Genomic DNA, 12,000 nt, shown 5'->3' on the forward strand with positions numbered 1-12,000 from the left:
TTCTATCATCCAATCATGTACAAACAAAAATGCTGTTTTATTTTCCTTGCATGTCCCCCTCAGATCTACAGCGACTGCACTTCCAAGCGCACTTGCAGTGCAAAGTGGATTTGCCTTTAATAAATAATCCCTACTGTTTCTTTTTGTATCTTTTTGTTTCTTCATCTGCAGATCATAGGGATGAACAAATGTTCCTCAGTTTATCGCCTTACTAACCCTTAATGAACTCCCTATTCTCCTCCATTAATTTGCCTGCTTTTTTATATTTATTTATTTTTTCACATCTATTTTTCTGCCGACTGACATGTTTCGTCCAACACCTCTGATGAAATTCAGTTGGATGAAACGTGTCAGGTGGGCAGATGCAAGTACGCTGAAAGCCGTGGTTTTTACACATCATGATGACTGTATTTTGTAACTAACTGTAAGTGAACTACAATAAATAAGATTTTTTTTTTATACTTGACAGGCTTCACTATTGCTGCCTCGTTTCTTTTCATTTGGGTATTGCTGACCTATTGACTGGATAAATTACATCTACTCTGGCTTTGGAGTTTAATTTCTCTGAACCTAAACAAAAATATGTATTTATATATGCTGTTATTGGTCCACCCTTAATTCATTTAACATAAAAACTACTTTGTGTTTTAGGAATACATGCGTGCACTTAGCAACAAAACAAGCATATTAAAACTATCACAACCATCAATTGCTAACCTAAGCGACTTGTCGGCTTCAGAACAAGAAAGTGAAAAGTATAAAGGTACTGTTAGCCCTCAACAGTCAACGGGAACCCAAAGCCGTTTTTTAAAGAAAAAAAACCCAGCCAGTAAAGATACTCCGAGCCACGTCAAACAAGTAAGTGTGGCGGCAAAGCCACAACCTGTGCAGTCAAAGATGCCAACCAGTGCAGCACTGAAGAGACTGGCAGAATTTGAGAACCGACATCGATTGAGGTATACCGGGGGGGAGGAATCGACACACTCTGCTGCTTTTTAGTATTTGACATTCAGTATACATGATAAACTCCTTCCATATTTTAACTTACTTTTTTATTTATTTATTTATTTATTTATTTTTTTACAGAAAAATAGAACTGGACATCTCTGAGAATGACTCTGACCTGAGGACTTCGGAGGAAAGACCATTCTCCAACAGGTCAAGTAGTGAACTAAGCTTCCGCGGGAACAGGTTTTTGAAGAAAAAGGTCAATATAAAGGAACCGGAGCCGGTGGAACACACCAGGACACCTTCTGTCAGGGGTAGTTCAGCAGATAAGAGACGAGTTGCAGAGAGTGAGGAGGAAGAAATGCTCCAGCTGGTTGGAAGTTCGGTGGAGTTTTCAGAAGCCGATGAGAAGTGGTTGAAAATGCCGGTGAGCTTAACCTGTGGAGTTTTTGCACAATGGGAGAATGTTTGGAATGATTCATCAGCAGGTGTCTTGAGTTTTATTATAAAAAAAGGACATGCCTATCTGCATTACCAACTGTGGGATTGATTTACTACAGAAAAATACTGTGCAGTTGCACTTTTTTAAGTGTAGTAAAGCTTCACTTTGTCCAGAATACCCAATCGGGTGCAAGGAAAATAAAAAAAGGCATTTTTTTCTTGCACATGATTGGATGATGGCAATCAACAGAGATTTACCACATTTACTAAGCTCTGGGAAAAATGGGTGCAATTGCACTTGCAGAGTGCAGTCCATTTGCCTTTAGTAAATCGACCCCTTTAATAGTCTCATTCCTAGTTTATTTAGCACTACTGGAACACAAGTCTCCTAAAATACAGGGACAACGTTTTAGAATTGTGGCTGTGTTATGGCATGTCTTGTGTCAGGAACAAAACATGCTGAACAATCCATGCTGATTACATTTCCCAGTCAAATGTGTCCTAAGATGAAAGCAAAAATATTAAGATAGAAATATAGCCGCCATCACTGTCAACATTTTTAAATATGCAAGTTTTGGGGCTTTCATCCTGATCTTTTATTTGCTACTTATTAAATCGCTGACTCCAATTTAATATCTGACTCCAATCTACAGTGCCTTGCGAAAGTATTCGGCCCCCTTGAACTTTTCAACCTTTTGCCACATTTCAGGCTTCAAACATAAAAATATTAAATTTAAATTTTTTGTGAAGAATCACCAACAAGTGGGACACAATTGTGAAGTGGAACGAAATCTATTGGATAATTTAAACTTTTTTAGCAAATAAAAAACTTAAAATTGGTGCGTGCAAAATTATTTGGCCCCTTTACTTTCAGTGCAGCAAACTCACTCCAGAATAGTAAATAGGAAAGGTAGTGGTGCGCTGTACGTTGGAGGGGTATATCTATCGGTAAAGGCAAAGTACTGAATCCACAGTTAGGGGGTATAAATAAAGGTTTAAAAAATGAATACAGATATAATAGAAATGTGTGCCTGTGTGGCATATTAAACAATAATACTAATTGCTGCTAATATATAATCTGGAACATTAATACATAAAATGGTGAAAAAAAAACAAAATAAACAATATAAATTCCAAAGTGCAGCGTGTTGCGATCACAGAAATCGCATAAAGTGCAGGTGCTCTACTGTGATGCGCATAGGCAAACCTTCAAGTATAGACAGTAATAAGGTGACAAAACAATATTAGTTTATCAGACAAAAGTCAGTTTCAAGTGCAAGGTGCTGCGATTATTCCCATAATCGCACAAGGTGTGACTCCTTCAACATCATAATTTGTGAACAATGTGGAAATATTGCAATGGAGAGGGCAGTGGTGCTGGTGAGAGGGGATATATCCTTCGTGGTTCCGTGTATGCTGATGATGGATGTCCCCTTACCTTACCGCTGTAAGGTAACAGCGTGTATAGAGGTCTTTAGGATCCTTTGGCGGATTTTCCCTTTTTAGTGTGGAGTTCCCAGGTCCTGACAAATGTTGTGGTCCCTTTAAGGGAGTTTCTCTGGGGTATTGCAGTCAGGGTTCCTCAATAGTATGGCGTGTATATGGGTTTAAGCAGAGATGGAGGAAGGATGCTCCATAGTGTAAAACGTTTCAACAGGTTTATTTATTAAAAAAAAAAGTATAAAGATACTCACAAACATAGAATCTGTACAAACAATGTATAAACGAGCTGCGGGCTCGGTCTACGTCACTTCCGGTCGCTGTGTCCTGACGCGTATTCGTCACGGGTCACGTGACTTCATCAGGGGATAAACACAGCTATAGAAAGTGTCCTTAAATAGCTATAAAGCGCTGTTGATATGGCAGCCATTACTGTGGAGACCCGGAAGAGAGCCGGCGGCCATTTTCTTGCTGACAATGTCGCCGGAAAGGGCACCGCGGCCATTTTTTTGGTGTCTGACGCATCTAGTGTGTGTGATACCCGGAAATAGATTAAAAACCCTCGCACATCCGACATCAGTGGAGCAGGAAGTGCGGCGAACGCCATTGTTTGAGTTATATACCGTAGAACAATAGGTGAACAAGGCAATACTGGGCGTTAAGCATCTGATAGGCTGAATTGGAGCGAAAAATGGGCCATATAAAAACAGGTCAACCAGCAAGTATACAAGCAATGTTTTTGTAAAACAACAAAGCAACCTAGTATAAAGGGCAATACATGAGGTAGACTATCCCTGGATGACATGAAAATAGTAGTGGGTATAAATAACCACCCGCATACGCAAATTTTATTAAAAAGATGTAGAAAAAATAGATAAAAATAAGATTAAAATTCCTTAGTATAAAAAATGTCGATTAAGGAACGTTTAAGTTTGGGTTACACCTAAATTAACCATAAACTTATTATAGTAAAAGATAAAAATAAAATATATGCTTATAAGTATGTGTATGTATGTGTGTGTGTGTATATATATATATATATATATATATGTGTGTGTATATGTGTATATATATATATATATATATATATATATATATATATATATATATGAAAAAAAAATTAATAAAATAATCAGGGAATAATTAGTAAAGAGAGGGGAAGAAATTCTATGAACGTACCCGGAAATGACGTATTTAGCCGAATAAATAAAAACCATAACTCTAGAGGTTATATTTTAAAATGAGGATAATAATAGACATAGTGATACTCATAATCATATGAGGGAGGGGGGAAGGTGACTGTGAATGAAGGTTAAGGTACCAATCCAGAGTGAGAGAAATACCCTGAATATGACTACGATTCTGCCGAGTTATATTTAATGAGACAGTTAGAAGGGGATAGGTTGATATTTTTTAATTTCTAAAATTGCTAATGAGATTTAAAAAAAATCACTGATAAAACAGTTGAGGTCAAACTCAATATTCAATCCCTTTGGCGTCAATGTGTCTAATGTATATATCCATTTGGATTCAAGTTGGCTCAGGGTGCGGACCTTGTGTCCACCACGCCAATGTTTCACGTAGGGCTCAATCCCCCAGAATTTTAATTGTGACGGGTCCTTATTGTGGTAAATTGCAAAATGTTTGAATACATTGTGTTTGTCGAAGCCTTTTAATATGTTTTGCACATGTTCTTTTACGCGTGTTCTTAATGGCCTTTTGGTGCGTCCAATGTATTGGAGTCCACAACTGCACTCCAGGGCATACACAGCCCCGACGGTGTTACAGCAGATGAATTCATTAATAGCATAGGTGTCATCAGTGCTTGTGGAGGTAAACGCCTTTTTCTTTTAGTTAGGGCGCTTGGTTTTTGTGCAGGCAAAACACCTCTTACAGGGGAAGAAACCTTTCCCTGTGAAAAATGTGAGTCCTCTCCCTGGGGGGTCTGGGATGCTCTTCACGATCTTATCCCTAATGGTAGGGGCTCTTCTATAAATGAATTTTGGGCAGGTGGGTAAAATATCATTCAGGAGTTTATCAGCTTTTAGTATTTTCCAATTCCGCTTAATAATTCTTTCAATCAGTTTGTTGGAGGTTGTAGTCTAAGATGATTGGAATCATGTTCTGTGATGTCATGTTACCAGATTTATTCCTTATCAGATTTTTCCGATTCAGTTTTGCTACTTCTGTAATTTTTTGGTCAATGAAGTCTTTTTTTTGTAGCCTTTTTCTATAAATCTCTGTTGCATATGTGCAGCTTGATCATAAAATTTGGCTGTCCTCTGTACAGTTACGTCTTAACCGCATTAGTTGGCCTTTCGGAATATTGAACAGCCAATTCTTATGATGGCAGCTTTGTAGTGGGAGGTAGCTGTTCTGATCTACACTTTTAAAGTGCGTTTTAGATGAGAGTTTATTATCGTCTTGTCCTATCTCCAGATCTAGGAAGGTGATTGATTCGTTACTTATTACCCAAGATAGTTTGATATTTCTATAGTTTCTGTTCAGGTTTTCCAAGAAATCGATGAGTTTGGTTTGTTCACCTTTCCACAGGATTATAACATCATCTATATATCTTATATATGCAGCTCTTCTGGAGGATTGGCAAAATTGCTTTCTTCCTCCACCATTAGGGATAAGATCGTGAAAAGGATCCCAGACCCCCCAGGGAGAGGACTCACATTTTTCACAGGGAAAGGTTTCTTCCCCTGTAAGTGGTGTTTTGCCTGCACAAAAACCAAGCGCCCTAACGAAAAGAAAAAGGCGTTTACCTCCACAAGCACTGGTGACACCTATGCTATTAATGAATTCATCTGCTGCAACACCGTCGGGGCTGTGTATGCCCTGGACTGCAGTTGTGGACTCCAATACATTGGACGCACCAAAAGGCCATTAAGAACACGCGTAAAAGAACATGTGCAAAACATATTAAAAGGCTTCGACAAACACAATGTATCCAAACATTTTGCAATTTACCACAATAAGGACCCGTCACAATTAAAATTCTGGGGGATTGAGCCCTACGTGAAACATTGGCGTGGTGGACACAAGGTCCGCACCCTGAGCCAACTTGAATCCAAATGGATATATACATTAGACACATTGACGCCAAAGGGATTGAATATTGAGTTTGACCTCAACTGTTTTATCAGCGATTTTTTTTAAATCTCATTAGCAATTTTAGAAATTAAAAAATATCAACCTATCCCCTTCTAACTGTCTCATTGAATATAACTCGGCAGAATCGTAGTCATATTCAGGGTATTTCTCTCACTCTGGATTGGTACCTTTACCTTCATTCACAGTCACCTTCCCCCCTCCCTCATATGATTATGAGTATCACTATGTCTATTATTATCCTCATTTTAAAATATAACTTCTAGAGTTATGGTTTTTATTTATTCGGCTAAATACGTCATTTCCGTGTACGTTCATAGAATTTGGACACACATACTAACTATGCAGTTTCTTCCCCTCTCTTTACTAATTTTCCCTGATTATTTTATTAAATTTTTTCCCCATTTTTATATATATATATATATATATATATATATATATATATATATATATATATATATATATATATATATATATATATATATATATATATAATATATATTTTTTTTTTTTATCTTTTACTATAATAAGTTTATGGTTAATTTAGGAGTAACCCAAACTTAAACGTTCCTTAATCAACTTTTTTTTTTTATACTAAGGAATTTTAATCTTATTTTTATCTATTTTTTTTCTACATCTTTTTAATAAAATTTGCGTATGCGGGTGTTTTTTTTTTTTATACCCACTACTATTTTCATGTCATCCAGGGATAGTCTACCTTATGTATTGCCCTTTATACTAGGTTGCTTTGTTGTTTTACAAAAACATTGCTTGTATATTTGCTGGTTGACCTGTTTTTATATGGCCCATTTTTCGCTCCAATTCAGCCTATCAGATGCTTAATGCCCAGTATTGCCTTGTTCACCTATTGTTCTACGGTATATAACTCAAACAATGGCGTTCGCCGCACTTCCTGCTCCATTGATGTCGGATGTGCGACGGCTTTTAATCTATTTCCGGGTATCACACACACTAGATGCGTCAGACACCAAAAAAATGGCCGCGGTGCCCTTTCCGGCGACATTGTCAGCAAGAAAATGGCCGCCGACTCGCTTCTGGGTCTCCACAGTAATGGCTGCCATATCAACAGCGCTTTATAGCTATTTAAGGACACTTCCTATAGCTGTGTTTATCCCCTGATGAAGTCACGTGACCCATGACGAACACGCGTCGGGACACAGCGACCGGAAGTGACGTAGACCGAGCCCGCAGCTCGTTTATACATTGTTTGTACAGATTCTATGTTTGTGAGTATCTTTTTATACTTTTTTTTTTATATAAATAAACCTGTTGAAACGTTTTACACTATGGAGCATCCTTCCTCCATCTCTGCTTAAACCCATATACACGCCATACTATTGAGGAACTCAATACCCCAGAGAAACTCCCTTAAAGGGACCACAACATTTGTCAGGACCTGGGAACTCCACACTAAAAGGAAAATTCCGCCAAAGGATCCTAAAGACCTCTATACACGCTGTTACCTTACAGCGGTAAGGTAAGGGGACATCCATCATCAGCATACACGGAACCACGAAGGATATATCCCCTCTCACCAGCACCACTGCCCTCTCCATTGCAATATTTCCACATTGTTCACAAATTATGATGTTGAAGGAGTCACACCTTGTGCGATTATGGGAATAATCGCAGCACCTTGCACTAATATTGTTTTGTCACCTTTATTACTGTCTATACTTGAAGGTTTGCCTATGCGCATCACAGTAGAGCACCTGCACTTTATGCGATTTCTGTGATCGCAACACGCTGCACTTTGGAATTTATATTGTTTATTTTGTTTTTTTCACTATTTTATGTATTTATGTTCCAGATTATATATTAGCAGCAATTAGTATTATTGTTTAATATGCCACACAGGCACACATTTTCTATTATATCTGTATTATTTTTTTTAAACCTTTTTATTTATACCCCCTAACTGTGGATTCAGTACTTTGCCTTTACTGATAGACAGATATACCCCTCCAACGTACAGCGCACCACTACCTTTCCTATTTACTATTCCTCTGGGTTCAGATATTTCCCTTCCAGTGTGTGCAGCAGTACTTTATTTCCCTTTTAATTCCACTTTATTTTCCTTCTATTGCCCTGACGTGGCGCAGGAATAATTCCCTTTACTAAAAACTCACTCCAGAAGTTCAGCGAGGATCTCTGAATGATCCAATGTTGTCCTAAATGACTGATGGTGATAAATAGAATCCACCTGTGTGTAATCAAGTCTGTGTATAAATGCACCTGCTCTGTGATAGTCTCAAGGTTCTGTTGAAAGCGCAGAGAGCATCATGAAGACCAAGGAACACACCAGGCAGGTCCGTAATACTGTTGTGGATAAGTTTAAAGCCGGATTTGGATACAAAAAGATTTCCCAAGCTTTAAACATCCCAAGGAGCACTGTGTAAGCGATCATTTTGAAATGGAAGGAGTATCAGACCACTGCAAATCTACCAAGACCTGGCCGTCCCTCTAAACTTTCAGCTCAGACAAGGAGAAGACTGATCAGAGATGCAGCCAAGAGACCCATGATCACTCTGGATGAACTGCAGAGAACTACAGCTGAGGTGGGAGAGTCTGTCCATAGGGCAACAATCAGTCGTACACTGCACAAATCTGGCCTTTATGGAAGTGGCAAGAAGAAAGCCATTTCTCAAAGATACCCATAAAAAGTCTTGTCTAAAGTTTGCCACAAGCCACCTGGGAGACACACCAAACATGTGGAAGAAGGTGCTCTGGTCAGATGAAACCAAAATCTAACTTTTTGCCCACAATGCAAAACGATATGTTTGGCGTAAAAGCAACACAGCTCATCACCCTCAACACACCATCCCCACTGTCAAACATGGTGGTGGCAGCATCATGGTTCGGGCCTGCTTTTCTTCAGCAGGGACAGGGAAGATGGTTAAAATTGAGGGGAAGATGGATGCAGCCAAATACAGGACCATTCGGGATGAAAACCTGTTGGAGTCTGCAAAACACCTGAAACTGGGACGGAGATTTATCTTCCAACAAGACAATGATCCCAAACATACAGCAAAATCTACAAAGGAATGGTTCACAAATAAACGTATCCAGGTGTTAGAATGGCCAAGTCAAAGTCCAGACCTGAATCCAATTGAGAATCTGTGGAAAGAGCTGAAAACTGCTGTTCACAAATGCTCTCCATCCAACCTCACTGAGCTCGAGCTGTTTTGCAAGGAAGAATGGGCAAGAATTTCAGTCTCTCGATGTGCAAAACTGATAGAGACATACCCCAAGCGACTTGCAGCTGTAATCGCAGCAAAAGGTGGCTCTACAAAGTATTAACGCAAGGGGGACGAATAATTTTGCACGCCCCACTTTTCATTTTTTTTATTAGTTAAAAAAGTTTCAAAAATCCAATAGATTTCATTCCACTTCACAATTGTGTCCCACTTGTTGGTGATTCTTCACAAAAAATAAAAATGTTATCTTTGTTTGAAGCCTGAAATGTGGCAAAAGGTTGAAAAGTTCAAGGGGGCTGAATACTTTCGCAAGGCACTGTAGTAAGTCACTTGCATAGTAAAAAAAGGATGTGGAAAATGGACTCGCAACCAGCACCTTTTTGAAAACAAATGAGAATGGGGCAGATTTACTAAAGCTGGAGAGTGCAAAATCAGGCTCACTTCTGCAAAGAAACCAATCCACTTCAAGCCTCAGCTTGTTCAATTACGCTTTGGCAATAAAACCTGGAACATGATTGGTTTATATTCAGAAGTGAGCCTGTTTTGCACTTGCCAGCTTTAGTAAATAAATCTCAGTGGCAGATCTCATAAGTTTATGTAAATATTTGTGTTTTTCCATTTGAATTCACAATTGCTGAGAATTTTTGGCAATCTTCTTCTTTTATAGCATATTGAGTGAACTGGACATATAGAGATGTCACAAGGGAGGAGTAGGACATCCTGAACACCGTGTGCTATCTTTACTAAAATACGCACTTGCTAATTGTTTTAAAAAGTAAAAGTATTCAGTTGTGATCTCGATCTCTCGAACATTTTTCATTCGAGGAACGATTGTACGACTTTCTGATAGTGTGTAGACAACTTTTGAAAGCCAAATCCGACCTTCAAAAATTATAAATGGGACTTAGGTACCCCTTTTTGTATAACAGATATGTGGGGAAAATTCAGTTGAGGCTATAATGGACTTTTATGGTACAGTACAAATGCTTTGGATAAACAAATTGGTTATAAAAAGTTGAATTTTTATTGTATTACAACAACATATTAAAACATACATATCTTTAAAAATTAGGGCGGAGGTGTGTAACTCTATAAGCCCACAGATGAGGTGACACTGGAGAAGCTGACAATACCAATTCACCATATACCATCTGTGCATTGCATGCTCTACATGTTTCGCGGAAATAGTCACTGCTTCTTCAGGAGCTTTTTACATAATATAAAAGATAGAGCAGAGATCATTATCATACTACAAATAAAAGAAAAGAGAAAAATTAATCAGGAAATTGATGAACATTTGAGGACACTAAATATGATAAATACAACATATGTGGTGGTGTCCCTCATATGCTACCTTACCCAGGACATAATCATGTGGATGAGTTCAAAAGGATAGATTCCCCCTAGTGGATGTGGGGTCCCGGGGGGGCACAGCCTGTCGTCTGATAGAAAAACGATAAAAGTCATAAACTAAGTTTTTAGGTGTATGCGGCTATAAAGCATCAGTCTAAACTGGTATATTTTGAAAAACACACATGGTAACAACGGATGCAGTAGCCTGGGATAGATCCCCTCAGGAATGAGGCTATGGAGACATCCAAAAGATTTTAACTGCCAAAATACCCTGCAGAAAGAGGCCATCAATGGGAACCAAACTATTAAAAAAATGTATTTCCAAATAAGAAAAATTCAGCGTAATATGGTAACGCTCTGCTTTGCTGTAAGATAATAGAACAGATCAACTGTAGAGGTATATATTTTTCCTTAGGGGTGTTTCTGTCACCGGATGTATCTAGGACAGATGGGGGAGAGACCGTAAAATCCTATAAAAACCTGATGCAAAAGCATCAGTCAGTGTATATCGAGGACAGCACTGAATCATAACATCATAAATAGCATACATATAGGCTCTTGAGAGAAATGTATTTTTAAGTGAACAGAATTTTCATTTTAGAGAGTTGTCAGAGAAACATGTGGCTGAATGGGTAGGGCCTTTTATTTACTTCTTACTCTGGGGGCAACTCTAAAATTTTGTATTCCCTGTATTCGAGACCATGGTGGTCCACAAGGACAAATGGCAGGGTTATCTTCCATGTAGGCCATGACAAGCTTACCAAAATTTCCAATTGTTTATATTAACCACTTGCCACCTGCCATATAGCAATATGACGTTGGCAAAGTGGTTGCTATATCCTGACCGGATGTCATATGACTTCTCCAGGATATCAAGCTGCTGCGTGCCCCCGGGGGTGCCCATTGGGGTGATCGTTGTTGCGGTATGTAAGTCTGACACACCGCAACTCCTATCTAGGTAAAGGGTCTTTGACAGAGACTCTTTACCACGTGATCAGCCGTGTCCAATCACAGCTGATCACAATGTAAACAGGAACAACTGTTGATCAGCTTTTCCTCACTCGCATCTGTCAGACGAGAGTAGAGTAGAGCCGAATGTAATTGATTATTACATCTAGTTTTTTGGTATGCCTTTTTAAAATGATTATTGTAATTCTGACTTTTTTATACCATGTTTCATGTTACTCAAATCTTCCAGTTTAACATGAAACATAGTGCCATTCCACAGTTCCCCACCTTCCGCTTACCCGAAACTCTGGATTCTTCTACCCGCATCAATTTATATATCTCTTAATTTGACGCAGCTATGCATGCACAGCCACGTCATCCATTCACAGATATATTTTATTTACTGGATCTGTGACAAAAAAAAAAAAATTTCATCTACTATTGCAGCAGAAGGACTCGCGGTTCTCAATTAAACATTGTGGTGATGTCACCCTTGAATACTTCCTCCAGCCCCGTAACCTCCTATATAGACATC

The 12,000-nt window shown here is 38.6% G+C and overlaps 1 protein-coding gene across 1 annotated transcript in view; it reads left to right on the forward strand.

Moving 5' to 3' along the window:
* Nucleotides 1-12,000, forward strand: part of CUNH19orf44 (chromosome unknown C19orf44 homolog) — a 41,048-nt gene that overhangs the window by 6,013 nt on the left and 23,035 nt on the right. The window contains exons 3-4 of the mRNA XM_077475486.1: nucleotides 652-956; nucleotides 1,087-1,375. Of these exons, the coding sequence (XP_077331612.1) occupies nucleotides 652-956; nucleotides 1,087-1,375 (594 nt within the window). The remainder of the gene's footprint in view (nucleotides 1-651; nucleotides 957-1,086; nucleotides 1,376-12,000) is intronic.

The sequence above is a fragment of the Lithobates pipiens genome, unplaced genomic scaffold (assembly GCF_037356315.1).
Source record: "Lithobates pipiens isolate NorthernLeopardFrog02 unplaced genomic scaffold, aLitPip1_a1.2 Scaffold_13, whole genome shotgun sequence".
Taxonomy (NCBI): Eukaryota; Metazoa; Chordata; class Amphibia; order Anura; family Ranidae; genus Lithobates; species Lithobates pipiens.